Source organism: Theobroma cacao, chromosome 9, assembly GCF_053813885.1.
Source record: "Theobroma cacao isolate CCN51 chromosome 9, ASM5381388v1, whole genome shotgun sequence".
Taxonomy (NCBI): Eukaryota; Viridiplantae; Streptophyta; class Magnoliopsida; order Malvales; family Malvaceae; genus Theobroma; species Theobroma cacao.
Window position 1 is genome coordinate 8,517,714 of NC_142647.1, and position 27,811 is coordinate 8,545,524.

At 35.5% G+C, this 27,811-nt stretch overlaps 5 protein-coding genes and 1 long non-coding RNA gene across 13 annotated transcripts; 4 read left to right on the plus strand and 2 right to left on the minus strand.

Moving 5' to 3' along the window:
- Window positions 1-301: 301 nt before the first annotated feature.
- On the plus strand, window positions 302-4,480 carry LOC18588937 (Protein phosphatase 2A regulatory B subunit family protein). The gene is made up of 2 exons (XM_018127679.2): window positions 302-2,248; window positions 3,768-4,480. Exons 1-2 carry the CDS (start codon window positions 1,094-1,096, stop codon window positions 4,122-4,124), a joined length of 1,512 nt encoding a protein of 503 aa, XP_017983168.1. The 5' UTR covers window positions 302-1,093; the 3' UTR covers window positions 4,125-4,480.
- An 822-nt stretch (window positions 4,481-5,302) lies between these two features.
- On the minus strand, window positions 5,303-11,845 carry LOC18588938 (cyclin-A2-2-like). Of its 3 annotated transcripts, none has more exons than XM_088809529.1 (12): window positions 11,633-11,845; window positions 10,175-10,535; window positions 9,607-9,895; window positions 9,054-9,181; window positions 8,580-8,630; window positions 8,075-8,208; window positions 7,693-7,768; window positions 6,621-6,697; window positions 6,499-6,532; window positions 6,244-6,393; window positions 5,997-6,131; window positions 5,303-5,692 (listed from the first exon to the last, which is right to left on the minus strand). In XM_088809529.1, exons 2-12 carry the CDS (start codon window positions 10,502-10,504, stop codon window positions 5,633-5,635), a joined length of 1,464 nt encoding a protein of 487 aa, XP_088665655.1. In that variant the 5' UTR covers window positions 10,505-10,535; window positions 11,633-11,845; the 3' UTR covers window positions 5,303-5,632. The 3 variants fall into 3 exon arrangements, with proteins under 3 accessions (XP_088665655.1, XP_007013748.3, XP_088665654.1); XM_007013686.3 differs by having other exon boundaries at window positions 8,580-8,672; XM_088809528.1 differs by having other exon boundaries at window positions 8,580-8,672; window positions 10,175-10,543.
- On the plus strand, window positions 6,278-10,125 carry LOC148760680 (uncharacterized). The gene is made up of 2 exons (XR_016028260.1): window positions 6,278-6,405; window positions 9,637-10,125. It is a non-coding gene; the product is annotated as an uncharacterized LOC148760680 (long non-coding RNA).
- Window positions 11,846-15,583: 3,738 nt separating the features above from the next.
- Window positions 15,584-19,102, plus strand: LOC18588940 (aromatic aminotransferase ISS1-like). 2 transcript variants are annotated; one of them, XM_018128265.2, is made up of 9 exons: window positions 15,584-15,840; window positions 16,004-16,051; window positions 16,170-16,298; window positions 16,526-16,588; window positions 16,988-17,144; window positions 17,356-17,462; window positions 17,595-17,653; window positions 17,957-18,065; window positions 18,369-19,102. In XM_018128265.2, exons 1-9 carry the CDS (start codon window positions 15,778-15,780, stop codon window positions 18,819-18,821), a joined length of 1,188 nt encoding a protein of 395 aa, XP_017983754.1. In that variant the 5' UTR covers window positions 15,584-15,777; the 3' UTR covers window positions 18,822-19,102. The 2 variants fall into 2 exon arrangements, with proteins under 2 accessions (XP_017983754.1, XP_007013750.1); XM_007013688.3 differs by having other exon boundaries at window positions 15,587-15,840; window positions 16,529-16,588.
- A 121-nt stretch (window positions 19,103-19,223) lies between these two features.
- LOC18588941 (2Fe-2S ferredoxin-like superfamily protein) lies at window positions 19,224-21,262 on the minus strand. Its single transcript, XM_007013690.2, has 6 exons — window positions 21,002-21,262; window positions 20,775-20,888; window positions 20,620-20,673; window positions 20,384-20,446; window positions 20,023-20,085; window positions 19,224-19,430 (listed from the first exon to the last, which is right to left on the minus strand). The coding sequence occupies exons 1-6, from the start codon at window positions 21,191-21,193 to the stop codon at window positions 19,392-19,394; spliced, it is 525 nt and encodes a 174-aa protein (XP_007013752.1). The 5' UTR covers window positions 21,194-21,262; the 3' UTR covers window positions 19,224-19,391.
- A 192-nt stretch (window positions 21,263-21,454) lies between these two features.
- On the plus strand, window positions 21,455-26,423 carry LOC18588942 (Pentatricopeptide repeat (PPR) superfamily protein). Of its 5 annotated transcripts, none has more exons than XM_007013692.3 (4): window positions 21,455-22,003; window positions 22,920-24,646; window positions 25,205-25,388; window positions 25,952-26,423. In XM_007013692.3, the coding sequence occupies exons 1-2, from the start codon at window positions 21,457-21,459 to the stop codon at window positions 24,158-24,160; spliced, it is 1,788 nt and encodes a 595-aa protein (XP_007013754.3). In that variant the 5' UTR covers window positions 21,455-21,456; the 3' UTR covers window positions 24,161-24,646; window positions 25,205-25,388; window positions 25,952-26,423. The 5 variants fall into 5 exon arrangements, with proteins under 5 accessions (XP_007013754.3, XP_017981987.2, XP_007013756.3 ...); XM_018126498.2 differs by having other exon boundaries at window positions 26,083-26,423; XM_007013694.3 differs by having other exon boundaries at window positions 25,205-26,423.
- Window positions 26,424-27,811: the final 1,388 nt, after the last annotated feature.

Below are 27,811 nucleotides of genomic sequence, written 5' to 3' on the forward strand. Positions count from 1 at the left end.
ACAGTCTGATTGTCCTTCACCAGTCAAGAATTGATAATGTGGGAATTGGAATGTTAGGAGGCACTGCAGCTGTCGAGTTTAAACGCAATATCACAATTTAACACTTCAATCCTTTCCTTCGTAAGTTCCGCTACCGTCAGAGAGTAATTACTAACGTCATCAAAGCCAACCAATCATGATCCAACGGTTGACACCACGTGTCACCATCTTATCAACGTGCACCAAACCAGAGCATACATAAGCAAACAAAAACAAAAGTAAGAAAATAATTGTACTTTCTTTTATGTATTTTTATTTTTTTATTTTTTGAAAAAAGGCGCATGCCTGCATTTTCCGAGAAAATCCCACAATTTTCTCATCAACCGAGAAAAATAAATTCTCTTTCCTTCTTTTTCTTTTTCTTCAACAACAACAGAGATTCCAAAAAAAAAAAAAAAAAAACTCGACCTTGATAGTTAGCTAGATTTCCACCATAAAAAATAATCAAGGACGACGACGACGACGACGACAACAATGACAAGCTTTCTCTTTAGCCTTATTTTCTTTTCTCTTTCTCTTTCTCTTTCTCTCTCTCCAAACACACATTTTTCACTCTCTCACTTTTTTCTCTAGAAATCTCTAGGGTGGATCTTTCTCTTTCAGTATCAAAGATTCGTACATAACTTTGCAATCAATTCCCTCTTTTCTCTAGGAATAATGAGATTCTGATTCATCATCTAACATTATTTCTCTCCCTCTTTTTTTTTTCCTTTTTTTTCTTTTTTGCGGTTTTGTGGTTTTGGATTGATATTTGTGAACATTGTTTCTATTAATTTTGGAAGCAAAATGTTTGTTATTGAAAATGGTTTCCCCTTTTCACCACTCTTGAAGAACCTCTTTCTCTGCTTTGGGCTTCGATCTAAACGCGTTCCAGTCTGTCCCAGATCTATCAACAAAATATAGGGTTAGGTTTTCCTTCTTTGTTTCCTGAACCGTTTTATTAATTTATCAAATCATTCTCCGGACAATGTGGCTGTTTTCAATTTAAGACCCCTTGGTCCTCAGTTCAAGGTTTCCTTTTGTTTATTAAATTTTATCCCTCAAAAAATCTACAATGCTAAGGCAATTCCTCAGTAAGCTCCCACGAAAATCCGGGAAATCGGACTCGCCCGAGCTAGCTCGGTCAAACTCATGCACGACAGCTGGGTCAACTCCACAAACTCACCGATCCAACAGTTTGAACTCGGGCTCTGTCCGGCCCTGCGCTGCAAAACGGACATCCTCAGCCGTTTTCCCGGCGAGTGTCGTGGCAGGAATCGAGCCGTTGTTGCCATTCAAAGACGTGCCGAATTCGGAAAAAATGAATCTTTTCGTGAGTAAAGTTAGCCTTTGTTGTGTAACTTTCGATTTCACTGACCCAGCTAAAAGTTCAATTGAAAAAGATGTTAAAAGACAAACCTTGCTTGAGTTGTTGGATTTCGTGGCATCTGGGTCTGTTAGATTTAGCGAACCCGCGATTTTAGCGATGTGTAGGATGTGTGCTGTGAACTTGTTCAGAGTTTTCCCGCCTAATTATCGGTCTAGTGTAAGTAATGGTGCTGAAAATGATGATGATGAGCCAATGTTTGATCCAGCTTGGCCACATTTGCAAATTGTGTATGATTTGCTGCTTAAGTTTATCACTTCTTCGTGTCTTGATGCAAAACTAGCAAAAAAGTATATAGATCATTCCTTTATCTTGAGATTGCTTGACTTGTTTGATTCGGAGGATCCAAGGGAAAGGGAGTGTTTGAAGACTATATTGCACAGGGTTTATGGGAAGTTTATGGTTCATAGGCCGTTTATTCGGAAGGCTATAAGCAATATATTCTATCGGTTTGTATTTGAGACGGAGAGACATAATGGGATCGCGGAGTTGTTGGAGATTTTTGGGAGTATAATCAGTGGGTTTGCTTTGCCTTTGAAGGAGGAGCATAAGATCTTCTTGTGGAGGGTTCTGATTCCTCTGCACAAGCCGAAAACTTTGGGAGTTTACTTTCAACAACTGTCCTATTGTGTTACGCAGTTCATTGAGAAGGAGCCAAAGTTGTCCAGTACTGTGATAAGGGGGTTGCTGAAGTACTGGCCCATAACAAACAGCCAGAAGGAGGTGATGTTTCTTGGTGAGTTGGAAGAGATTTTGGAAGCAATTAATATGGTGGAATTCCAAAGGGTTATGGTCCCATTGTTCTGGCGGATTGGCTGTTGCATCAACAGTTTCCACTTCCAGGTACTTTTTTTTCCATATAGCTTGGTATATTCTTGTTACATCATATTTACTGAAGATAGCCTGTGTGCTTTTCTTCAATTAGTCATGTTATACTTAGTATGTTCTTATCTTCCTTTTCTCCAAGGTGGTGCATTGACTTGGATTCTCTTTTTTCACAAATTTTGAGTCATGCTCTGCACCTTCTATTTCACTCTTTTCCATTTTCAAACTTTCTACCATATCGCATTTAAAAGATGTATCATTTAACTTGCTAAGAAACATAATGAGTAGACTATCTTCAATTGTATGAAATGTTTCCTGTGATTTTTTATTCATGTTAAATTTATTTGCTTTTAATGCTTGCTTGGGTGCATTTCAACTTCTTATGTTGCCTTTTTTCCATCCTTTACCATACCTGATATAATGCCATGGATTGTGCCCAGGGAGAAAATGTTGCTTTCTAGGAATGGAAATTAGAATAAGCTAAGCCCACACACCAGAAGTTAGCATAACTTTGGACAACTTGGGGGTAGGCCCTGATTTGTTGACTTATATAATGTCTAAACTGGGGGTTGACAGCCTCTGGCCTCGGTTTGTGGGGGACTTCCTGATGTCTTAACGAAGGTTGCAAATGTTATGGTTTTGCTGTTAAATCTTCAGCTATTAATGCCAGAGTCTTAGGTTATAAATATTCGACTTGAAAGTTAGTAAACATTGTATCTCACAAGCTGTAAGCTAGTTGTCTTTATTTTGCAACAATAGAGTTGTCTATCTAATGCAACCAACCAAACAATTATTGACTAGAAGTTCTATATCAACTGTGTTAATGGGGGTTGGTAGCCTTCTGGTTGGCTTTAATGACAATACGCAGGGCTTATCTCTTTTGTGGACATGAAGCAAATTGTCAATGTTTCCTTTGCAACCATTTTGTGTTTAAGATTCTGTCACTTCATGGGAACCTTGTCTGAACTGAGATGGTTTTAAACGGTATTCAGTTTCAGTCATGAACTGCAAATTTCTTTGTTTAAAACATAACTTTGATTTTTGCTCTACACTTTTGAGGTGGTGATACCTTTTTACTCGTTTTCAGCCCTTTGTTGTTGACTTGCTGCTTGTATTATTGACTTAAACGAAGTGAAAGAAGTGAAGTGCCAACATGTCTTTGTTTAGTTGAAGTCATGGAGCTAGTTGATATCTCTTAACTCTTGGCTAGAGTAAATTTCCTCATTTTACAATAAGGATGTAAATTTACTGCAAAGAAAGGCTGCCCTCACCTTGGAGGATTTTTGTAGTGGACTAAATGCCACAAGCTTCTTCCCAGGTCCAGTGTTTAACTGTTGTTTTAGTTGGGTGATGCCTTTTTTTTGTTCTCTCTTTGTTTTCTTTTTCTTATTCTAAAAGATGCTTTTCTTGGCCTCCATTCCTTGTATGGTTATTGTATTCATCATGAGATATCAGTGATTTCACTTAATTGATCTAATTAAACTGAGATTTGGAAAGATGATTATAAGTTTTATTTTGATTAATCTGCTTGTTTCAGGTGGCTGAAAGGGCACTTTTCTTTTGGAATAATGATCAAATTGTAAACTTAATTGCGCATAATCGGCATGTGATTTTGCCCGTCATACTTCCATTCTTAGAAAAGAATGCCCAGAACCATTGGAACCAAGCAGTGCTTAACTTAACTCTTAATGTCAGAAAGATTTTCATGGAGATGGATGATGTACTGTTTATGTCCTGCCATACTCACTTTAAGGAGGAAGAGGCAAAGCTAAGCATATTAGCCGAGAAACGAAAGGAAGCATGGGAGCGGCTAGAAAATGCAGCCAGTCTCCAGCCAATAACTGGAAATACTGCTGTTCTGGTAACTCCTTTGGCAACGTCAATCGCCTGTTAAGTGGCTTTCCTGAGTTGTTGTAGTCCCGAGGTTTTGGATTTTTCCTCTTTCCCACCTTTTATAATGATGGGAAAATGTATGCAAATGGCTGCTGTTAGGGGGTGGTGGGATTTTTTTGGATGTTCCATTGGCAGCCGTTTCTTGTAACTTGTTTTCTGTATTCTCCAAATGCTACTGTGTGGGATGTTAATTGCTTCCTGGGAAAGGTTATGGGAAGGGCCATGCAGTGGATTATACAAGTTTCTGTATCAGCTAATTTTGTTTACTCTCTCTCTCTCTCTCTCACGCACAACTCCACCACCTTCTTGTAACAGTATTTTTCTTCAAAGTTTGGCTCATGCGTAGCATTGGCATCAGCTTAATATAGTATCCATAAAGTTGAGAGGCTAAATCAAATGTTGCTGTTTCAAGGAAATAAAACCAAACCCTCACCTGCTTGAATGATTATAACTCATTTGATTCATTCCTCCCTTTGCTTCACCGTCATAGACATCAATCAAGTGGCTGTTGTCGGGTCGCAAAGCCAACAAGACGGGGCCTTGTGGCTATAGTTTCAGACACTGACGGTTCCTGAAAAATCATTTTGTCTTGTTTCTCTTGGTTTTATGTTTTTGGTTGAGGATGATAACACTTGACGTTGAAAACACAGCTGAGGTCCAGCCCATGCCCATCGATTCTTAGATTCCTTTTCTAATCCTGACATACAATAGTATTAGATGGGCTATCATCCACTCTTTACTCCCCAGTACCCTCAGAGCCATTCCCCTGTCTTTTTATCTTTAAACAACAATTTTAGTATGAACCGTAACCCACACGCATCACGAGATGGACCTTTCTAACTCATCATTTAGGTTTTAATTAGCGGTGAGTCTGTATGCGTATTGTAATTAGTTAACATCTAGGAAGGTGAGGGTTAGTTGAAACGTGGAATCCATTTTCTGCTTTTCGATCAAAGAAGGAAACGTGGATTACAATTCAAGATTTGACCCCAAAACAACGGATTACCATTTAGAAGAAACAAGTCAAAAAGCATTGGAGATGGGAAAAGAAACCATTCTTTTTTCTCTTTTTTTCTTGTTTTTTTTTTATTTTTTATTTTTTTTTGGAGTCTTACATACAAAGAGTCACGTTGAAATTAAGTACAAATTTGCAACCTAGCCAATAAAAAAAAATTCTAGTTGTGGTGGTTAGGACTTCCCAATTCCCATCGGAAAAAGGAAGTTCTAAAAGATTATTTTCTGCCTCTGAGGCATGATGTACCATCGACGGTCTAAAATGTGATTACAAGGTTACAGTGAAGTTGGTCTGGGAGCACCAGAACCTGACAACATGTTACAACAATGATAGAAGAAGATTGAATGGGACAATTTAAAAGGAAAAAGAAGAGAAAAAGATTAGAAATAACTAAAAATGTAAAAACCTTTTTAAGATTTGGGAATCAGATTCATTCTCCGAGCAGGGGAATGGACATGGACTGTCATGGTGTAGAAGACAAATCAGCTTTCCCTTCATCTTGAGAAAAGTGATACAACACTTTCTGGGGCTGTCCTCGTTGCTACGCATTTGAACTATGATGGCAACAGAAAGCAAAAGGAAAAATCAGTTTTATCAGAAGCTCCTGTCTTTCAAACATGAATCCATTACCAAGCCTTCTTCTTTTTTTTTAACTCCCAAAAAGAGAGATTCAATCTTTAACTTTTTAAGCAAGAGATATCATTGAGTCATATACTCAAAGACACAAAGGCATGTAGCTGTCTGTCAGATAGGCCCTCGTGTCTTAAGTCTATTTTGTTGGTGTCATGGGAATATGTTGTTTAGTTAAATTGGTCTTAAAATGCTAAGAAGCGACTGTTATATCAATCTATAATTTACCTTCTGTTGTCTGTACTTCTCACGTATAGCATTCAGGGAGCAACCATTAGTGTTGAGCTGCAAGTCTTCCAGTGCAAGTACTGTAGTTTTTAGCTCTGATGCCTTAAAACTAGTATAATGCTCCAGGGTTGGATTCTGCTCAAATCATATGGGAAATGCATCCTTCAGAGATAGTTTCTAATTATAAAAAAAAAAAGAACAGAAAAGAAAATGCGAAATTGAAGGGGGAGGTGCAAGGATTACAGACCCATGGATGGTCTGATTGATTTAGTGTCCATCTGGCAAGGAATACAGCAGATGCAGCAATAAGCGAAGGTAACAACTTTAAGAAATTGTACTCAACAAGAGTCAGCTCTGCTAAATAATTTGCCAAGAACTCCAGTTCCATACAAGGAACCTGTACATCAAGGTAATTGAAGTGCAAATCAGTTTTTTTTTTTTTTTTTTTAATATTGAATTGATTTTATAGAAAAATGTAGACAGTGATTCTGAGATGAAGTACCTTATAAGTTGCTTGTGCTGCTTGAATGAATCTCCTGAGAAACAAAAATTAGGTGTCAAATGATTAGTTACTTGACTATTTGATGGCTTTTAAAGCATAGTTTAGAAGATGGTGTCAATTACCTGAGGAATGATTTTGTGGTTGGAACAGATAACTGAAAGCACAAGAAATTCAGAACTTTGCTCTCCATTTTCAACACCTGTCATGCAACTAGAATCAGGAACCTTGTATAACGGCACATGTTAACGAACATTATTGTCTCATAGGGGATTTCATAATGTTGGCAAATTCCTTATCAAGTACTTTGGAAAAACTCAATCCAAACTATCGACCAGAGTTGGCTTTGATTTTTAACATCATGAATCAATCAAAGTGTTATTGTGACTAACAAATGTGTTGAGAGTTAGGCAGAATTAGCAAGGAGGCCGTATAGAGTGAAACTTACATGAGGAATAGACCTCACAAGTAGTTAGCTTTTCATTAAGGCCAGTTCCTCTGGGAGTATTCATTATTAAGTTTCACCTTGTTATGAAAAAACTTTAGCAAACTAAAATTTTCTATCCCTGTAACTCAGGAACATAATGTACAATGAGGTATTCAAATTGCCTCTGATTCTGCATTGGAAACAAGGATTTTCTTTGTGAATGAGAAGCTACATGTGGTTGCTTAATAAACAAAAATCCTAAGCAATTTGCTTAATTTTGTAGTAAGATTTTATTGTCAGGATAATTGTTATCTCACATGAGGTCAGCTATGCAAAAGTTACTCTTTTAGTTTGGCTTTACTTATGCTGTTTCCTTAGTAAGTCACAAGTTATTCTACTATTTCTTTCAGCTGAAATACAGTGTCAATTTGGCAAATTTCATCCATCATGCAACCCTTATAGTTTGAACTTCAATGCAAATGACCAAAAGTTACAGAACTATAAAGATTTTCATGATATCTATTTAAGAAGATCCAAGCAGCACCCAATAATGAAAGTACTAATTATTTTGATTGTGCACTAAAAAACTAAAGGGCTGAAAAGGGTGTCAAGAGGTTTGATTTAATGGGAGTCAAGGGAAGCCTAGAAGTCTAGAAAGCATATGGATTGAGAAGGTTAGAATGATGGCAAACACACAAGTCAATGACTCTGCTAAAGTCATAACTTTAGCAGAGTCATTGACTGCAATGTATATAGCTAAACTATCATACCTCTCCTCTTGTGTAGGTATTATCAGTGATGAAGCAAAATTCTTCCACTCGAGGTGCACAGATCTCTTCATACTTTCTTCAAACCATAATAAGAAAGCAGTCAGAATCCTTAGTGAAAGAGTAAGATAATAATAACCAATGTTAGAAATATCACCAAATTCAATCAAAAGTTTGGTGCATACATGAACTACAACAAATATAGGTACTTTTTCCATATTTATCAGCATGCATCAGGCATGCATATGCGAGCTATAATTGAGTGCTCATGAAAGAGAGAAAGAGGGATCCCTTATTGTTGTTGACATCATCATGACCAACATTTACTATTGTTTGTGATTATCTACTGATAAGAATAAGTGCAGAAACAAACAAAATAACTTACGAGGCAATTAGCATGCAAGCAACACCAAGTAGCTGGAGTCTTTGTTTTTCGATAAAGTTGTGAGAGAGAAAACGATCAATTAGGCTCACTGTGAGGTAAAGTGTGTCTGGGACTAACTTATATTCTTCAGAAACCTGTAACAGGATGAAAAACTATAAATAGCAAGCACATCAAACAGCCTAAATTTTAGCTCATACTAACAACAGTGAGTGAAAAAGGCTACCCTCTTTATACAATACAAGTACAAACAGAATATCCTTCTATTTAGAACTCGATAAATATATGATTTTTTTTTTGGGGGGGGGGGGGGGGGGAGGAGAGAGAGGGAGAGAGAGAGAATAATAAACAGTAGACTTTGTCCCTGCTTATAGGCAAGAAAATGAGATTGCATAATAATATCTTCTACTAGGGACAAACAAACAGCCTTTGCAATGTCTTGTCCTGCATTCAAGGTGGAGACGCAAGTAACTATTTGGGTTTATATAACTTAACTGCATTGACTTACCTCCACTAGCCAGTCAATCAAGATTCCTCGCATGCTTGGAGTAATATCCCGCTGCAATTGTTCCATATAATTAGTTGAAGGTCTTTGGTTAAGCTGCGGAGAGGACAATCTCATGAAATAAGCATCAATTATGTTGTTGATAGAGCAAAACTTACAAGCTAAGAGACATTCTTCTTTGTAAAAACAGATATAACAGTGTTCTCAAAAATCAAAAAGGAATGAACAAGTATTTCAGTAAAACCAAAAGAACCCTGATATTTCTAACAAGAGAATATTAAATCTGATAATAGTATACTTAACATGTCTTTCATATTCTACTTTTTAAAGATGGAAAAACAAAAAAAGTAGCAGCATCATCAAATTAAAATTTACTGAAAATAATATTGAATAGTGATCAGTATGAAACTAGAGTGCTCTTATGAAAAACTATGACAATGCTATTGGCATTAAGTGAATGAAAATTGCACCACCAACCTCAGTAACACGTATATTATTGTATATGTCTGGAGCATATAAGCCACACAGTTGAGGATCTTTTAGGTTTGAATCAATATCCACAACACCTTCTGAGGCTCCTAGTTTCTTGCAAACCTCATTTTCTTCTGCATTATTCAATCAAACCCAACATTAATTTACAAGCAGTATATTTAAAAGCTAAGTGCCAATCTTCTTCCTGAAACTTTGTCATATTCTACACAGCCAAAACATCAATGACATTATCTACTTCAGTCAATACTAGAATATTATTAATCAGTTAATTTAGTGATTATCTATCTTAAAAATGAAACCCACAAAATGCCCAATTTTCATAATAAGGTTCCCTAAACAGATATGGACTTAAAAGTAACAAAAATTTTTGTCAAAAACCAGAATAGTAATATTGTGCAGTATCTCATTGCCTGTTAACCTTGCAGTAGCGTTCGCAACTTAACCTTCTGAAAGAGGAATGCCATTTCTTAGACAGCTGACTAAAGGATTTTAAACAGAGGCATGTCATTACTTGTATGATTTTAAACATAGCACAAACCTTTTTCTTGATGGCTTTGAAGTCCAACAGGTATTCTTGAAGGCTGTATTGGAGGCATTGGATCTGCTACAGGACATTCTCTTGCACCAGGACACATAGGTTCCGCTTGTTCCCTTTCTTCCAGTATTTTGGGTAAAGTGTTTTCTTGTGTTTCCACCATCCTTATTTTTGATAAGTCTTCGGCTAACTTTGTTTTAACATCCTCTTCGACTAATGGGATTTCCACGGAGATATCTTCAACCATATCTTTCTTATTCTCCCTAGGGTCTCTAATAGTCTGCTTGGTGGTCTGTCAACCAGCAATATGAACCAAAACTCTTAGTTTAGATTATTTAGTAAGAAAGGATATTTTGGTGCTAGCAGAATAACAGAAGCAAATGTCATCCCTGCATTTATGACCTCTATCAGGAAGAACTTCATCTTCTAAGTTGTTTATTTGGGTCATAGTAAATTAAACAAGCATGAAGTTCCTGAACGGATGTTATTAGTATATTATATTTGGTAAACTGGAAATTTTCAGACTGAACTTCATGACAAAAAAAAAAAAAAAAGAAATTGATGTTCTCACCTGAATTTTTTTTGCATTTATGCGGTCCATGTACAAACTTTCTGCGCAGACAATAGTCACATCTTTAAGCACTGCCCTTCTTTTAGGCTGAAGGCCGACAGTGGCAGTCACAGAAGCTTTGTTCTCATCTGATGCTGCTCTTTTTGAGTTCCCTCGAAGAACGCGTTTTTGGTCCTGTTTGAAGGATGGTTTTGAGGAGGAGCATATTCCTCCTGCTGCCCCCAGGGCTTTAGACCGTGCTCGTGTAATTCGTCCTATAGGCTCTTCAACTTTTTCATTTGGTTCATTTTCTTTATTCATACTTGCTTGCCTTTTGTAAGAACAATGCATGATAATTAAATTGAAAACATTTTCATTGAACCTGCATTTCTAACACCAAATCATTGTCAAGTAGTCAGAAGAAAGAACACATTAAACTATAACTTAAAAAAAAAACCCTATGACTTCAATCAATCCTCCAACTGTATAAATATTATCTGATATTTCTAATTTCTACTACATTATGAAAAATTTATTGACCCAAGAAACTTTAGCCTCATGCATAAATTATCCCTTGTAATTGACACTAGAATCTATATTTTGATATATATGATGACCTATTGAGTCTTCAGACATAGCTCACCATCTTCAAAAATTTGAATCTTAGATCTGCAAAGTCCAAATCAAAGTCTAAATTCTAACAGTTGAATGTCTCGTAGGGAACTTTGGCATGGGAATTTTGATTTGTGATATAAGCTACAACCTCTCTCCACATCAATGCACTAACTTCAGCACTAGCAGTAATAAATATATAAATACCCTGATAGAAGAATGAATCACTCCAAATTTTAAATTTAGAAATGGCGGTGCTGTTTAAAAATTCACATTGTCTCAATATATGATAAAAATTCAGAGAGTTGATTTTTCTGTTTTCTGGTTAAGCTATTCTCTGAGTTAGCCAAGGCCAAACAGAGGATTCTATCTGTTGTTCAAGTCCTTCAATATCTTTATGAAAAAAACAGAAACCAAAAAAGAAAAACCTTAATTCCTAAACAGTTTTAATGTATTTTAGACTTAAAGTTCAAAAAATTCTTCTATTCATATCCGAGCTAAAGCAAGCAAAAACAAAAAACAGAAACAGAAAGACCAAGAGTCTATCATATTTGCTAAAAAAAATTGAAAAGAACCTTCAGATTCATAAAAAATACGTAATGCGCTTAAAAATTTGATTGAATTTCAATATATATAATAAAACGAAACATAGCTTGAAAAAAAATTAGCGAAAAAATGTGCAAAAATATTGGAAAGAAAAGGAAAAAAAAGCTCTATCACAGATCTGCAAAATGAAACTCTCGAACTCCACCGATTCGAAAACCAGCATTAACCAAAAATAATCAAATGCAAATACCTAGAGCTGCGATTAAATTTTTTTAAAAATAATAAAAAAAAAAAACAGGACAGAGATGGAGGCTAGCTTACTGTTCTTTGGGGAGCTCCGAGACGGCGAATGGAGAGGTCTGGAGAGCTCTAGAGACAAATTTGTTCTCCGTTCGTTGGCTTTTTTCCTTTTTCGATTCTCTCAGAGAAAGAGAAAAAGCGAGAGAGAGAGCGAGAGTGAGTGAACTGTGGCTTGAAAGAGTGTCGAGTGGTGATATAAGGCAGGAGGGAGGAGCGTGATTGCGTGAGCGGGACGGTGCTACAGTTTGAACTTCTTAAAAATATTTTTTGTTATTTCCACTTCTCGCTTTTCTGTCTCCTTCCACACCCAATGGTTTTTTCGACGCTTTTCCTTTTGACCATGTGTTGTTTATATTTTTGAGTTTTGCTCCTGTCGGGTGGTATAAAATAAAAAATGAAATCTGGTTCGTACTTCCCAATCATATTCCGCCACGCAATTTCGAAAAGGGCATTACCATTTACAAAGATTGATGAAATAGAAAATGTTTTTATTACTGTTTTTTCTATTGAATGAAAAAGGAAACAATTACTGTTCAACTAATGTTTCCAACAAAATCTTTTCAGCAGGAAAAGACTGCGAAAGCTACTAAGCAGAGTATACTTTCGATAAAATTTATATACGAAAGCGATTAAATGAATTTTGGAAGCAAATTCTTTGATAATAATTTGTAGAACGTAAAGCTTTTCAAATTCAAAAATGTCTTACAAAGTAATTTCTTTTTTAGGTAAATACAAAGATACAAAACAAATACTAAAAGCTAAACATGGAAAGGTTATTGGCGCTTGTACTTGTGCATGGAAGTTTCGTTTGTCTCAAGACAAATCCAGAATGTACCAGCCGGCTGGGCAATAAAAATATTACTACCAATTTTATTTAATCAATATAGTATAAAATTAAATATATTTGCAAAAACAAATATAAAATTATTCCCATTTATTAATGTTAACACTACTTTTAAATTGCTCATTTTATTTTTGTTAAACTTTTGTTGATATTATCATAAAAAGTGGAAGATTTTTCTCAATCATTAACTTGTTTAATAATGAAAAGATTTTTTTTTTAATTTAAAAAAAAGAGATATTTTTGGACGTAACTATTGAATAAATGCTCAATTACAAACAATAAAAATAATTATTAATTTGATTATTTAAACTCCTACAATGTAATCAAATTTAGAATAAGTAACAAAGTTAAAACACTTGTAAAAATGTATCGACTTGATAAAATTTAAAATTATCATTGAAACTTTAACATGGTATCCACACACTCACAAGTTTTAAGTGCAATTAACAGGCATAACTAACATTAATATAGGCATATAATTTTAACTTTAAAGCATTACCATGTCTAGATTTGACAATAACATTTAGAAAAGCTTGAGTTTTATGATAATTTTGTGCTATTAGTTTAAATATATGGAAATATTTCAAAGATTTAAACTTGAAAGCTTATTCCTTTTTATCGATCCAAGCAAAGATTATTGCCAAGTAAATAACATATATATATAATATTAATTTTATGATAATTATTGTATATCATAATCGTAATTAGTGATTAGAATGAGCGAGTTCATTGTTGAATGTTGTGCTATACATGAAAGAGGGAAAACACGTGCAGAGTCCAAATGACAATTAAATCCCCATGATCTTGCTTATTACCTGAGGGATTCCTTTGAAAACACAGTAACTTTTCTTTTCTTTAATTCTTTTCATTTGAGGGGAGAAGAGAAAGTTGCATTTACTTCACAATCTTGACAAAGTGGGCAGAAAGGGGTGCGCCTGGGGCCTAGAGGAGCGCCCAGCTGCTTACATAATCCAATCCAAGTTGTTTTACGGGATAATTACATATTTCACCCTAGAGTATACAATATTATTTAATGTAATATTTGTTCTAAAAAATATATACTACAATGTGATACTCGGACTTTTTTTTCTGGACATCTAAACACGATTAAACGAATTTGATGAAACATAATTAAATTTGAATCAATTTCAAATAAGAGGTAGTAATGTATGAAACGCTTTAGATAGATGATATGTTTTGATTGAATATTAGACATAATTGAATTTTGTTAACCAAATTAGACCATGAAGTATTTTAATTTAATTAACAAAATGAAAATTCAAGTATCATGTTGCTTATTTTATAGTACAAATATTATATTAAATATTTTATATATTTTAAGGGTCAAATATGATACTATCCTTTTTTTTGTATTATTAATATTATTAATGCATTGAACCCGAAGTGCAAAATGTTCGGTGAATGAATAGCAGTTGACTATAATAACAACAATGGGATTTTAATTCCAAAAGAGTTAATCATTTGAACTTTAAAACTACTACAGTCGCAACAATGATGAACCTTGGCAGAATTTGGCATGCTGCAAAGTGGAAATCTGAAGTAAGACTTTTTACAGCTAATTTTACCAGGAGGAGAAAACGTAGAGGCAATGGTCCCCGCTCCTACAATTGCCTTCCCCCACCCAACCTCCTGCCATCCATTTCTGTTCGAAAATCATTGCCACTACTGTGTAAACAAAAAGGGTAGCAACAAATTGATGAAAGTTGTGTTCTCCTGTTCTACATTGAAGCTTTTGCTTTCGGTCCATTACTGTGTGCCTGTAGGGCAGGTGGGACTCATAATTAGATCAAAATTGGCTCTCAACAACTTTTGCAATTGGATCTTAATTTTCAATCCAGCTATTGTCACGTATTTTGGAGTCAATATGTATGGACTCATAATTCATTATTTCTACTTATGAAACTCATTTATGACTCATGTGACTAGCAATTCAAAAATTAACAAAGAAACTGTTGTAACGGGAGCCACATAAAAGGCCAAAACATGGGGTGCTTCGGACTGTCACCGATTTCAAGCTCTGGGAAGTTTTTTTTTGGTTATTTAAAGCAATACCTTTTTCCATGGCCACATGTTTTGTAAGTCCAAATCAATTCATTTTTCAAAATCTCAAGATTCCAAGTTCACATATCAATAATTTGGAAGGACAACTACTTTTAGGAAAACCTCTTCTTTTTTTTTTCGTTAGTGAACAACATGGGTTTGGCTTCACCCAAAGCATCAAAACATTGAATTGAGAGATACATACCAAGTAGGCCTCAGGTCACTTCAGTGTTCTGTCCCTTTTGTGACTCAGCTGCAAAAGAAAATAAAGGGTTGTGTAGTCCCTTTTACCTGTATCAGCATTGGCGCTGCCTTTGTACGTGGCAGTCCACAGAGTGGAAAGGCTTGGATTGCGGATGGGGGGGGTCCATTGAGCCTTATCCCTACACTGATTCTAGGCTCCTCTTTGTATCATAAAGTAGTTCAATTCCCATGAATTTTTGAATCTCGTACAGTTGACACTTGACATTGCACCACTATCACCAAAACGAAAAGTTATATGTTTGGTTCACATTAAATGTTTTTATCTCTTACTTTATTGAGGATTGTAAAGTAAAATCTATTGCTTTTCGTGTTACTTTGAGGAAGCTTCCTGTCAAAACTTAGGTAGATTACATGGTTGATATGGTTTAACTGATCTCAAGATTCAAGATATAAAATGGTATGCAGCTCTGGTTAGCCCTAGTTAGTTTATTATTACTACTGCTTGCTTTCAGAATGGGTGTTTCTAAATTTGCAGGAGTTTAGAAACAACAAACTGTATTCTACCTAAGAGCCTGAGCAGCAAATGCTCTACTGTTTTGAAGGCAAACCATGTAAATAATTGGGCTGCAAAGATTTTTTAAATTAAAAGAACATTTGAATAGGAAGAAGGCGCCGAGAGAGCAAAAATAGCCAACTTTTCTAGTGACATGAGCATGTGAACTGTACCCCATTTTTTTGACTAGGGGAAAGCTGAATATTCACCTATACAAGACAATAGCATGCTCTTCTCTTTCCAATAATTAGATAACTACTTCTAGCAAACCAAATATAAAAACAGAGAGTTTAGACCTTTATGGCCTTTGTTTGACAGTTATACCAGTCTCTATCACATGTCAAGCGGCAGAAAACAATAGTACTCAGAAACTGAATTCAGTATGTAGCATATACATGCACCACAGATGCAACTCATCTCAGGACCATCTTCATTTGTTTCTAAAATTTCACTTACTTTCGCTAGAAATAAATACTCTTAGTGACAGGGAAAGACATTTTTCATATGGGATCTTATGGAAAGCTTGCGACTCGTGTTCTTGACACTGATGTTCCAGTCATGGTGGAGGTATTTGACATGTAGAGTTTAAACTGATGAGTTCAACAACTACTGAAGAAAAGAAGATGAACTTAAAAGGATATAAGCCTTTTATATCTGCTTTTTTTTTTTTTTTTTTTTATGATCAGTACATAAAGATTATATACCACAACTAACAAAGTGTTGTTTGCAGATGCCAGAGTTAACTAAAGGAGCTACAGATCCTATTCCGCTAGGGAAGGTATATTTTGCCTCTTGTTCCATTTTCCCTCTGATTAATGTCCGTGAAAAGGACAAGGATTTTTATGCCATTCTCTGGGATCATGATTCATTCATGAATGGAATGTGCAATGCTATAGGGAGCAGTATACTGGCAGCCACCTGAGCAGGCTCTTGAGAAAGTTAAGCAAATAGCATGGGAGCCTTCAACTAGCAATTATGGCACTCATGAAGGTCTTCCAGAGCTTAAGGATGCATTGACAAAGAAGGTACACATTTCTAGATATGCTCATAAAAATTTTTAATGTTCGTAATTTTTCATATTAATCATTTATATATGATGGAAAAGAAGATTCACTCAATATATAGTCCCTGAATATGACATAATAATATTTAATGACTTGATAGTGCAAAGTACTTAATAAGATTGTTGTTTAATGTTGCTTTCAGCGTAGATAAATTTATACTTCCCTTCTATTAAAAAATTTTGTGCCAGCAGCTGTGCCAGGAGAACAAATTATGCAACTCCTCGGTCATGGTTACAGCAGGTTCAAATCAGGTAATTACTTTTTCTATCAACATGGGAAAGCAAAAGAAGAAAAACCCTGTACTATAGCCACATTAATGCACAAAATACTACAGAAGGTCAGAACTGAAGTCTAAATTTTACCATGAAAATAAAATATGAATGAAAGTACAAGGAAAACATGTACTGAACAGTCCAAACAAAACTCTTGATATGCCACTTCAATTTGCATACTATAAGCTCTTTTGACCTAACTTTAACAATATTAATCATGTAATTGTAATGAAAAAATTATTCATGAAGTGCTATTGTTTTTGAAATCATAACAGCATTGTATTATCTTTAGGAATGTCTTAGCATGTTAATTTCAATGTTTGGTTGTTCTCTTCTGGCTCTCACTCTAAACTGCTTCCTGAAATTTCTGAGGATTAGGGATTCTTAAATCTTGTGCTTACACTATGTGACGTTACGGACTCTGTGGTACTATTTGCGCCATACTTCTTCAATGCACACATGTCATTCCGGATGACTGGCATCACTAACATACTAGTTGGTCCCAGTAATCCCAAAACACTTCAGCCAGATGCAGGTTTGTAAGCCTGCACTACTCACATTTAATGCTATTAGTTTTTTAGAGTGCTTTTTCCAATATGAATATCATAAACTTGAGTTCACCTACCCTTTGCATGTCTTTTCATCATAAAACAGAAAGGAAGAAAAATAAAAGGGGGCTGACTTCTGTCAGCAAACATTTCTTGTATAGTAGTACTGAGTAAAAATGTGTTAACAATCTCTTGCAGATTGGTTGGAGAGAATTCTTTCTGAAACTAAACCAACTCCAAAGCTTGTCTCTATTGTAAATCCAGGAAATCCATCAGGAAACTGTATTCCAGAGCCTCTTCTCAAGGTCTCTTTCTCCCTCTCTCTCTCACACACATGTGCACACATCCGCACATAGTCACTGTGTCAATGAGAAGTATTCAATTTTCATTTATCCACTCCCATGAACTTTCTTAATTGCTTTTCTTGTTTCTACTAGAGAATTTCGGACATATGTAAAAAGGCTGGCTCTTGGCTTGTAGTGGATAATGCATACGAGTAAGTGCCTAACTTAATGTTACTAAAATGGTGTACATCCCAAGCCTCATTTTACTAAAATGTTAACAAGCAAGCACCTCATCATACACCCAGTAGATTCTCTAAAGACAAAATAATATGAAGAAAGTACTTGATTTTGAGCTAATTGATATGATGAATATGTTAACTAGTCTGACAAGTTTCCAACTGATTGAACCTGCCATAATTCTGGAATCAATATGAATAGCCTGAACTCCTAATTCCACTCTGTCATTCTGTGATTTGATTTTAATGACTGATTAGTTTTCTCATTTATGTTTTCAGGTACTTTATATATGGAAGTTCAAAGCACTCTTGTGTTGAGGGAAACCATGTTATCAATCTATTTTCTTTCTCAAAAGCATATGGAATGATGGGATGGCGAGTTGGATACGTAAGTAGAGTTTCAACCATCAGTAGCCTATCTATTCATAACAATAAGCGAAGTGATTTTTATTGCAAAAAGAATGAAAACATATGCTACATAGTTACATTATTTCATGGAGTCACAAATTATAAATATTGTCTGATTTAAAGCAGACACCATGGCAGCTATTTTTATTGTGTGATACTAGACTGGGTTACTTTCAAGCATTATTAGAGAAATAAGTTATGGCATAGAAAGTGTATCTGATTCTGATAAGATATTCTGGTTAAATGTTGAGAAAGTAGGCTAACAGTACTTTGTTGCATTCAGATAGCATATCCATTAGAGGCAGAGGATCTTCGTATTCAGTTACTTAAAGTTCAGGATAATGTGGCAATCTGCGCTCCAATGATCTCACAGCATGTTGCTCTCTATTGCTTAGATGCCGGGCATGAGTGGGTCAAAAACAAAGTTAAAACACTTGCCAAAAACAAGGAACTTATCATGAAGGCTCTTTCTCCACTAGGAGAAGATGCAGTTATTGGTGGAGAAGGAGCAATCTACCTATGGGTAAAACTCCCAGAAAGATATCTGAATGACTATGAAGTTGTTAGCTGGCTTGCACGAAAATATGGAGTGGTGGTGCTTCCAGGCAGTGCATGTGGTGTAAATGGGTGCATTCGAATCACATATGGTGCAGTGATAGAAGAAAAATGTGATATTGCTGCAAAGAGACTAAGGAATGGGCTGGAAGAACTTGTGACATATGGCATGGTGGAGTAGCGATTCTATTCAGAAAGCTCTAAACAGAAGGCGAGAAAATCTTTTCAGAATCAGAATGTGTCTTTCATGTTATGACAACATTTGGTTTCTTCTTGTATTATATAACCATTATTAAGTGCTTTCTTCGACTTTCCAATTTTTCTTCTTTATTTTCCTCCGAGAGCAAAGATCAAGAGATTGCTGCTCTCATAAGTGAAAATTGGGTATTTTAGGTATCTTAACATTTTTTTAACATTCATGAAGATAGCGGCTTTCCATTAATAATACATTGCAGTTGTATATCTCGAATCAGCTCATTCCTAAAAATGATATGAGAAAAAATGGAGCAGCTTCATTGGGCATGTTTGAGTTCAAACCTACTAATGAAACAGTCTAGGACAGGTATTGCAAAACTCAAACAGCTTTACAATTCTGATCATGGAGGAGACCAATTCCATTATGTGTATAAATGTACAATCATTGTTCACAAATTAGAACTACTATCTTGGAAATTTCACACAAAAGATATATGAGGGACAAATGTAGAATGTTAAAATTGGTTACCAAGAATCCCTGATGTGAACAGTCACTTCATGCATTCTTCCATTGGGGCAGCCTTTGAACCACAACCTAAAACCAACAATTGCAAAGATAGAGACTCATTAGATATCTTATTTAACACCGTATCACTGAGAAACTTTGCTTGAGTTGCTCAAACCATATGACAGCGAATAATTCTTTAGCAAGAACATTTCTACTATTTTGTTTTAAACAAATGAGAAATTGGTAATTTTACAAACTAATTCCTGTAACTTTTTTAAAGTTTGCATACTAAGCATCCTATTGTTAATACATTTGCCATCCTACAAAACAAAGAGTATGCATGCCATACATGCCTAACTTTTACTTGTTCTAGGGTTAAGCCATGATGCATAGACGTTAACATCAGTGTTGTCAAAGAGGGAATCAAGTTCCAACTCACTCGCTGACTTGGGATAATTTCTTTTCAACTTATTATGAAAGTAAGAGTTATGCTATCTCTTTTTCTCCTTCTTCTATTTTAGAAGGGTATGGAACAAAAGCTACATGCATAATCCCTAACTTCTAACTTAATATGAGGAATCTATCCATAGACTGATTTCAGTATGGTAGCAACATATAGCACACTCCAATCATTTGCAGGGGAAAGACAACAGCAAGTAAAATAGTTTATGCATCATACCTTTCCGGAATTCTCCTTATTTCCCACAATAGTTTGACAAGCAAGCCTCCAAGATTCTGGTTTCTGCACATTAGAATTGTGGTTTTCAAACAATAGACAAATTACATCTTATATTAAGGAGAACACCCCCCCACCCTCAAAAAAAAACCAAAAAAAAAAAAGAAAAAGAAAAAATAATGTCAAAGTAATGCATGCAGAGGGACACATTTATAGACTCTTCTTGTTTTAGCAAGTGTCTTGTGGCATTGTGGTATAATCCAGAGAAAGGTTTCTTAAAAGTGATCATTAACCAATTTTTGAGACTGATATATATGAGTAAGTGTCTTGAAAGAAAATACTATATTGAAAGAAGAAAGCATGCCTTCTTGAGATACCGAAGTTCTGTATTGGTTCTTTCATTCAAAAGATCTTTCCCGTCAACAATCTGCAAAGAGAATCAAAAAGACCACAAATCAATTGTGATAAAAATTTGATGCTTTAATTAAAATGAAACAACCCACATTAAGCTTCTATCATTATTAACAGAAAGAAGGTCAGAAAAAAAACTTATACTAATTGAATAAGAGGATTAACCGTTAGTACTTAATTAATTCATACCTCTACAATGCAAGTTCCACAGCTTCCACCACCTCCACAGTTCATCACTTTCCCCTAATCTCAAATTTCAACTTAGGAACATTAAAAAAGGGATCAAAACCAAAGCGTATGGAAAAAAAAATCAAATAGAGGTTCCATTTCTTAAAGCAACTTACATAAGCAGCATAGAGCTCAATCTTGTTATCCAACATGATGTTTCTGAGCAACTTTTCTCCACTTATTGCTTTAGCTTTATCCACTGGATACGACCCATCACTTCCTGGATTCGGCTGCCACATTTCACCATCATCAAAAGTTAAAATTCCACAACTTAAGACTTCTGTAAAATAAAATAAATAAAAGGGTTTGATTTTTTTGCATGCGATTGCAAACATAGTAGTACCCCAATAAATTCCAGCTCGATTTCAGGCTTTTCTGTTGTAGTTGGTGAATTGGTTTCAGGAGAACTCGTGGCCAATGTAACAGAAAAATGTCTCTTCCTGGGAATAAAGATAGTTGGGTTCCTGTAACTGTTGTTGTTCCATGAAAATCCTGTTGGTTGGGGCGTTATGCTAGTTAAGTTCAGGGAAGCCATTTTTTTTCTGTTACTTTCTGTTACCCAGATGTTCTTTCAAATTCTGCGATTCTTCTCTTCCCTCTGGGACGGTTGACTTGTAACGCTTTGGGCCTCAACTGCAGTGGTAGTATGGTAATTTTAACAGGCTCTTTAGATTGTGGCCAGCATTCACTGGGCTTCAAATTTGTCCAAATTCTTTGGGCCTTTACCCAACAACACAGACAACCGCTAAAACCCACCTTAAACCCCTGAAATTCTTTGAGAAAAAGCCGGAGCAAAAAATGAACGCTCTCTTCTTCCAGCGGCAACGCCGTTTTCTTCTTCTGAATATTTGTCACTTCCAAAAGCTCTTCTTCTCTGATCAATCATGGCTTTCCAAAAAACGCAACCCTCTAATCAAGTGGCCACCGCCTTCTTCCTCTCCCTGCAACCAACCTCACCCAATTCCCAATCGTACTTTCTCGCAAAGCAATTTCTCCATCATCTCCAATCTCCTAAAAAACCCAACCATTACCTCCGGGTCGTCTCTCGAGTCCGCCCTGGACCAAACAGAGGTCGACCCAGATCCCGGCCTGCTCCAAGCAATATTCGAATGCTTTGATTCTTCTCCAAAGTTGTTGCATCATTTGTTTCTCTGGGCTGAAAAGAAACCTGGGTTTAAATCATCTGCCACGCTGTTTGACTCGATGGTCAATGTTCTTGGTAAAGCTAGGGGGTTTGAGGACGCGTGGAGTTTGGTTCTTGATCGGATTGGCGATGGAATGGAGGGTTCCACTTTGGTTTCTGTTAATACTTTTGTGATTTTGATTAGACGCTATGCTCGCGCAGGTAATTTCCTTGACATTTTGCATAAAAAGCTTGGAACTTGTTTGTGCCTGGAAGTTTGATAGAGCAATATTACTTGCCTCCCCATTCTATTTCTGTGTCAACTATCTGCATTACTGACATGCGCTTTAATTTTTCGATGTATTTAAGGGTACGGTGTAGCAATTGGCTGATGACTTTGCAAATCCATAAATAAGATAGTGGATTTGGACTAGTAAATTACGGGTTATTATCCTATTTTGCCAGCACGTATATTTACTGGTCACATGTCCAATTAACCATACATATGAAAATTATTATTGAGCCGGTTCCTTGATTGATATTTTTACTATTTGCTTTTAGATTTCTATTTATTCGTAATTTTTGTTTTTTCATTCCTATTCATTTTGGGCCTAAAGCAATAACAGAAGCATCAACCAAATGGAATATAATTTACTTTTATGGATACGTGGTAACCTAAGCATATAAACACGCTTCTGAAGTTCTTAAACTTCACAATTGGTGTATAGGATAATGATTCATAGATTATTGCCACATCTGGTGGGGGCAAATAGCTCGCATAGAAGTTTTAGGATGAATAACGTTTTCCCTTGTAATATGAGTACAGGACTGGGTTGGCTTCTACTCTCATGAAGATACTTAACATTTTAAAGGCTGACCAATTTGGACATGTATTTTGAAATGCAACACTTGAATTTGGATTAGTTTAGTCTTATTCTCTTTGTTGTAGTTTTTATTGTGGTTTCACTCTTTGTATGTTGTAATGCTTGTAGACGTGTGGTGCTCACCTGCTTATTTTTTAAACCTGTCATACTTGTATGTTGTATGACATTTAATTGGTCAGCAGTTTAAGTGGCAAAGCTTGAATTTTATTGTTCTTTTGGAACTAGTGATGCTTATGCAGTGAAAATTCATGCAGGTATGCCTCAGCCTGCTATTCGTACATTTGAATTTGCAAAGAGTTTAGAACAAATTTGTAATTCTGATGAGGAAACAAACCTATTTGAAATAATGTTGGATTCTCTTTGTAAAGAAGGGCATGTTAGGGTGGTATCGGAATACCTCACTAGAAAAAGGGAAACAGATCTTGGTTGGGTTCCATCAATCAAGGTTTATAACATACTATTAAATGGATGGTTTCGGTCAAGAAAGCTCAAACATGCAGAGAGACTTTGGTTGGATATGAAGAAGGAGGGTGTCTTACCTAGTGTTGTAACATATGGTACCCTTGTAGAAGGATACTGTACAATGCGTCGTGTTGAAAGGGCAATTCAATTGGTGGATGAAATGAAAGGAGCAGGAATTGAGCCAAATGCGAAAGTATATAATCCGATTATTGATGCACTTGGGGAAGCAGGTAGGTTAAAGGAGGCATTGGGGATGATGGAACGGGTTTTTTTGTGTGAATCAGGCCCCAATATTTCTATGTATAATTCTTTAGTGAAAGGTTATTGCAAGGCCAGAGATCTAGTAGGGGCTAGTAAAATACTTAAGATGATGATTAGCAGGGGTTTCATCCCAACCCCTACAACCTACAATTATTTCTTTAGGTACTTTTCGCAATTCAGGAAAATTGAGGAAGCAATGAATCTTTATACAAAGATGATTGAGTCTGGTCACACTCCAGATCGGCTTACTTACCATCTTTTGTTGAAGATGTTGTTTGAGGAGGAGAGGTTGGACTTGGCAGTTCAAATCAGCAAAGAAATGAGAGCAAGGGGATATGATAGGGACTTGGCTACTAGCACCATGCTGATTCATTTGCTTTGTAAAATGCATAGGTTTGAAGATGCTTTTGGAGAGTTTGAGGACATGATACGGAAGGGTATGGCTCCACAATACCTTACTTTCCAGAGAATGAATGATGAGTTAAAGAAAAGGGGAATGACTGACATGGCAAGTAAACTATGTGATATGATGAGTTCTGTCCGTTCTTCCAAAAAATTGCCCAATACATATGTTGGAGATGAGGACTCATCACGAGCAAGGAGGACATCCATCATGCGAAAAGCTGAAGCGATGTCTGATATGCTAAAGACATGTAAGGATCCAAGAGAATTTGTTAAGCATAGAACTTTATCTGAAAATGCTGTGTCAAGTGCAGGCCGGTTGATTGAGATTATCAAGGAAGGAGCTACAGAGACAAGTATGAATAGTTAAGGCCTAAAAGCTCGAGAAAAGGCTTCAAGAAATTTTGATGCAAGTGGTGTTGGATGACTTCTGTTATCTGCCAGGGAACTTATTGGAAATTGATTATGGAGAATTCGGTTTTGTGATTAAGATGGTATGTGATACACTGATATGAAAGCTTGTGTAACTTTAGGTATAAGATCACCAGCCGTCTGATGAAGATGATAGACCATTTGTATACTGCACATATTGGGATGTGGGGGACACAATGATAGAAAAGAGATCTGCAAGCTGGAGGATCCCAATTGAATGTGTTAAACTCTTGCTATTTATTTGAAATTGACTTGGAGGAATTTTTGAGGCGGCAATTACTTAGGACCATCTCTTCTTTTGTCAGTTTTCACTACTTCATTGTCAAAGATGGAATTCCAAATCTATATTTTTGGATTTGGAATTTGCAACACAGAGGACAGGCTGAATAATGATTTGAGAAAGGCTACTGCATGTGGAATGCAGGTAAGATATAAATTATACTTGATTATTCTAAATTGCGTAGTCCTGTTATTTACATATTTGGGTTTTTCCCCTTCCCTCACTCTAAGAAAATGAGAATAAAACAACTTTTCGAATAGTGATGCTTTCTTTTAAGCTTGGCATACATAATCGGTCGATGATGTTTCAATAAACCAAGTAAGCTAACAACACCTTTTCCTTAAGTTTAATTCTCTAGATTTCTTTCCCAAACTTACACGTATTTCTTTATTCCAATGTAACTGTTATACATATTAGATACCAAAATTATTTGCTCTCTTTTGCTTTGTAAAATTTTGGCCCCATTACATGCTCAAAGTAGTGAGGCCTCTTTTAAAATTTTGGCCCTATATAGACAAAACAGTTACCTACATTACATTTTCAACTTGATGGGCCCTATTATCTTGTATATATGAATTATCCTTGCATGATGGACCCTTTGAGGAGGAAAGTTTCCATAATCATAGGAATTGTTCATTCCTTTCTCAAACTTTGGCCCAACAAAAAGAGAACCTGTCCTGACTAAACAAATTTCTTTGACAGGGATTATTTAGTCTCAGGTGGTTTTAGAAAATATATTAAGTAAAGCTGCTAGAAACTGGGCATTGGAAGCTGGTTTTACTTCACTCCTGCATTGTGCCTTTGACAGATTATGTATTCAATGTATCAAGTGTTTTTCTGTTATACAATGTGCAACTGTAGAAAATGGGAGCTATTTAGGCACCTGGTAAGATATGGTTATTAACCTTGGCATTTCAGTAATTACCTTTGCTTACTATGATATCCATTGATGTTCATGTTTCCTGATTTGGTGCTCCGTTGTCAACATTTTGTAAGTTAGCAACTATTTAGCAATCACGCTTTAATTTAGTTGCTCCAAATGGCCAGTCTCAGAAAAGGGGTTTGTAGCAAAACTTGCGTTTTCCTGCTACCTGCTGGGTGCCTGTTGAATGTTGAATCATATTTTGTGCAAGGCATGTGTACCTGTTAGTGTTTTGGATTTAGTATTGAGAGAAAAGTTTACAGAGATGTATCCTGTTTAGGATTTTTTTTTCCTTTTGAAACATTGAATGCAAAAAATATAGGAGTGAGTAAAGTCCAAGGCATGTCAAAAGATCAGAAATACTACCTTTTTGTTTTTATTATTCAGTAAGTGGACTTTGTGTATATACTTCTGAACTTAGTGTATTACGCGGTTTGAACTGATTTCATTGCATCTCGTATTGATTACACTTTGGTTTCTGTTGCGTTTGCTATAGCTCTAATTCTGAGTTCATCAATCTGAATCAGTTGTCGTGTCATCATTAACTTCATGTATCTGCATCACTACCGAGGGTGAAATTTGGAGTATGTGATACACAATGCGCGTGGGGTCTGATGTCCCATTGAAAGACTTTGACAAAAACATATGGTCCATGCAGGAATATTTGAAGGGTGCAAGAATCACCAACTGCGTACACATAGGGTAACTTATTCCTTCAATCCAAGATGTGATGGCTTATTATTGGTGGGGTTTGATTGCCACATGTATTACATCACTGATTCCTCTTGTCATCTAAAAGATTTTCAAGGTTGCCTGCTACAAGCAGCTGTAGACTAATGATATCTTCCCCTAAATAATTTATCATAAGTTGTGGGCAAATGCTGGACTTGTATAAATTATTAGTCTGGGATTTGATTGTCATGGTTTGGATTGTATTAACCTAGCTAACTAATTGTGATGTCGATGTTACATCTGATGTTATTGAGGTTTGGTTTGAAAGGGATCAGATTGTACTACTGTCTACAGGAAAACGATGGAGATCTTTCAGGAATTGACACCCAACAATTTGTATTTGAATTTGGTTGAAGGGTTCTTACCTCTCTTCAAAAAGTTAGTAATCAATATGCTTAGCTTAGATGATATTTAGTGATGATGACTGAAAGATTTAAAGCTGAGGTCTTGCAATGATAATCTTACTTCATAATTAACAAATAACCCAAATAAAGGAATAAATTATTGGAGGGTGGATACCCCTTGTAAAGCTAGATTAGGTGCCTCATCTTATATTTATAACCTTATTTAGAAAGTTAATATAAATATATATAAAACAAAGCCTATAACAGATAAGGAAAAAACAATAGTGAAGGGTCTGTTATTTTGACAAATAGATTATCTAACTTGATGCCATGTCTTATAAGTTGGAAGATCAAAATAATTATATATATATAATACTTTAATTTCCAAACTCAATGAATTTATAAATATGTATTAATTTTGTTAAATAATAATTTACAAAATTAAGAAGAAGAAAAGCAGAATAGCCATTGTCCGCAACCAAACATATCAGAATGTTTAAGTCCTTTATTAGGTTATCTATAGTCCTTGTGATATTGTGGGCCTCCATGTGTTGATGGCAACGTCTAAATTCTAAAAAGGCAAATGTAGAGAGCATACCTCATTTCCAGCCAACAAAATAATCCTTATTATGGCCATTCCAACATGTCATTAATGAAACTAAAAAAATGACAAAGTTTTTAGGTTGGTGAAGAGATGATTACATCCTTGTTTGATCTGAGTTCCTATCTCCATAAATATCAGATGCAACCACAAACCCTGTCCTCTCTTTGCATAAATATCTCAATGTACACCTTCTGAGACCCGCAGCAACAATGTAGCTTGGCTTTTTCTTTTTTCATTTTTATTTCAGGCACATAAATACTTCATTTTATTAAAAAAAAAATAAGAGTCAAAATTTAAAATTCTTAATTTTGAAAATTTGGAATTAAATATTGAGATGATAGGAATGGAATGATTAAATAAAGGTAAAATATTTTAAAAAGTCTTTACATTATTTTAAAAAATTCAAATCAGTTTTTATTTTTTTATTATATTCAATTAAGTCTTATGTTTTTATTTTAAATTAAATAAATGTTTATATTTAATAATTCACTAATTATCGTTAATTAAAATATCACTTATCATTTAATGTCATGTAATACTGACGTAACATATTGACATATTATTAAAAGTGAATATCGATTAATTTTGATTTTAAAAAAAATTAAAATTGACCAAATCAATACTTTAGGATGACTGACCAAAGTCCATTGGTCATCATGACAAACCGATCAAACTGAAATCAACACGATTCAATTGGTTAATGAGGC

What these genes read in the sequence shown, in the direction of transcription:
- LOC18588940 (XM_018128265.2), top strand. Translation starts at nt 15,778, where the DNA reads ATGGGATCTTATGGAAAGCTTGCGACTCGTGTTCTTGACACTGATGTT. An exon ending in GTAGTGGATAATGCATACGA is followed by an intron (nt 17,654 to 17,956) that starts GTAAGTGCCTAA and finishes TTATGTTTTCAG; the next exon opens with GTACTTTATATATGGAAGTT. An exon ending in TGGGATGGCGAGTTGGATAC is followed by an intron (nt 18,066 to 18,368) that starts GTAAGTAGAGTT and finishes TGTTGCATTCAG; the next exon opens with ATAGCATATCCATTAGAGGC.
- LOC18588937 (XM_018127679.2), top strand. Translation starts at nt 1,094, where the DNA reads ATGCTAAGGCAATTCCTCAGTAAGCTCCCACGAAAATCCGGGAAATCG. An exon ending in TCAACAGTTTCCACTTCCAG is followed by an intron (nt 2,249 to 3,767) that starts GTACTTTTTTTT and finishes TGCTTGTTTCAG; the next exon opens with GTGGCTGAAAGGGCACTTTT.
- LOC18588941 (XM_007013690.2), bottom strand. Translation starts at nt 21,193, where the DNA reads ATGGCTTCCCTGAACTTAACTAGCATAACGCCCCAACCAACAGGATTT. An exon ending in AACTTCGGTATCTCAAGAAG is followed by an intron (nt 20,086 to 20,383) that starts GCATGCTTTCTT and finishes TCTAATGTGCAG; the next exon opens with AAACCAGAATCTTGGAGGCT. An exon ending in ATAAGGAGAATTCCGGAAAG is followed by an intron (nt 19,431 to 20,022) that starts GTATGATGCATA and finishes TGTTGGTTTTAG; the next exon opens with GTTGTGGTTCAAAGGCTGCC.
- LOC18588942 (XM_007013694.3), top strand. Translation starts at nt 21,457, where the DNA reads ATGAACGCTCTCTTCTTCCAGCGGCAACGCCGTTTTCTTCTTCTGAAT. An exon ending in TAGACGCTATGCTCGCGCAG is followed by an intron (nt 22,004 to 22,919) that starts GTAATTTCCTTG and finishes AAATTCATGCAG; the next exon opens with GTATGCCTCAGCCTGCTATT.
- LOC18588938 (XM_007013686.3), bottom strand. Translation starts at nt 10,504, where the DNA reads ATGCATTGTTCTTACAAAAGGCAAGCAAGTATGAATAAAGAAAATGAA. An exon ending in ATAATATACGTGTTACTGAG is followed by an intron (nt 8,673 to 9,053) that starts GTTGGTGGTGCA and finishes TCCTCTCCGCAG; the next exon opens with CTTAACCAAAGACCTTCAAC. An exon ending in CAGCACAAGCAACTTATAAG is followed by an intron (nt 6,394 to 6,498) that starts GTACTTCATCTC and finishes CTTGATGTACAG; the next exon opens with GTTCCTTGTATGGAACTGGA.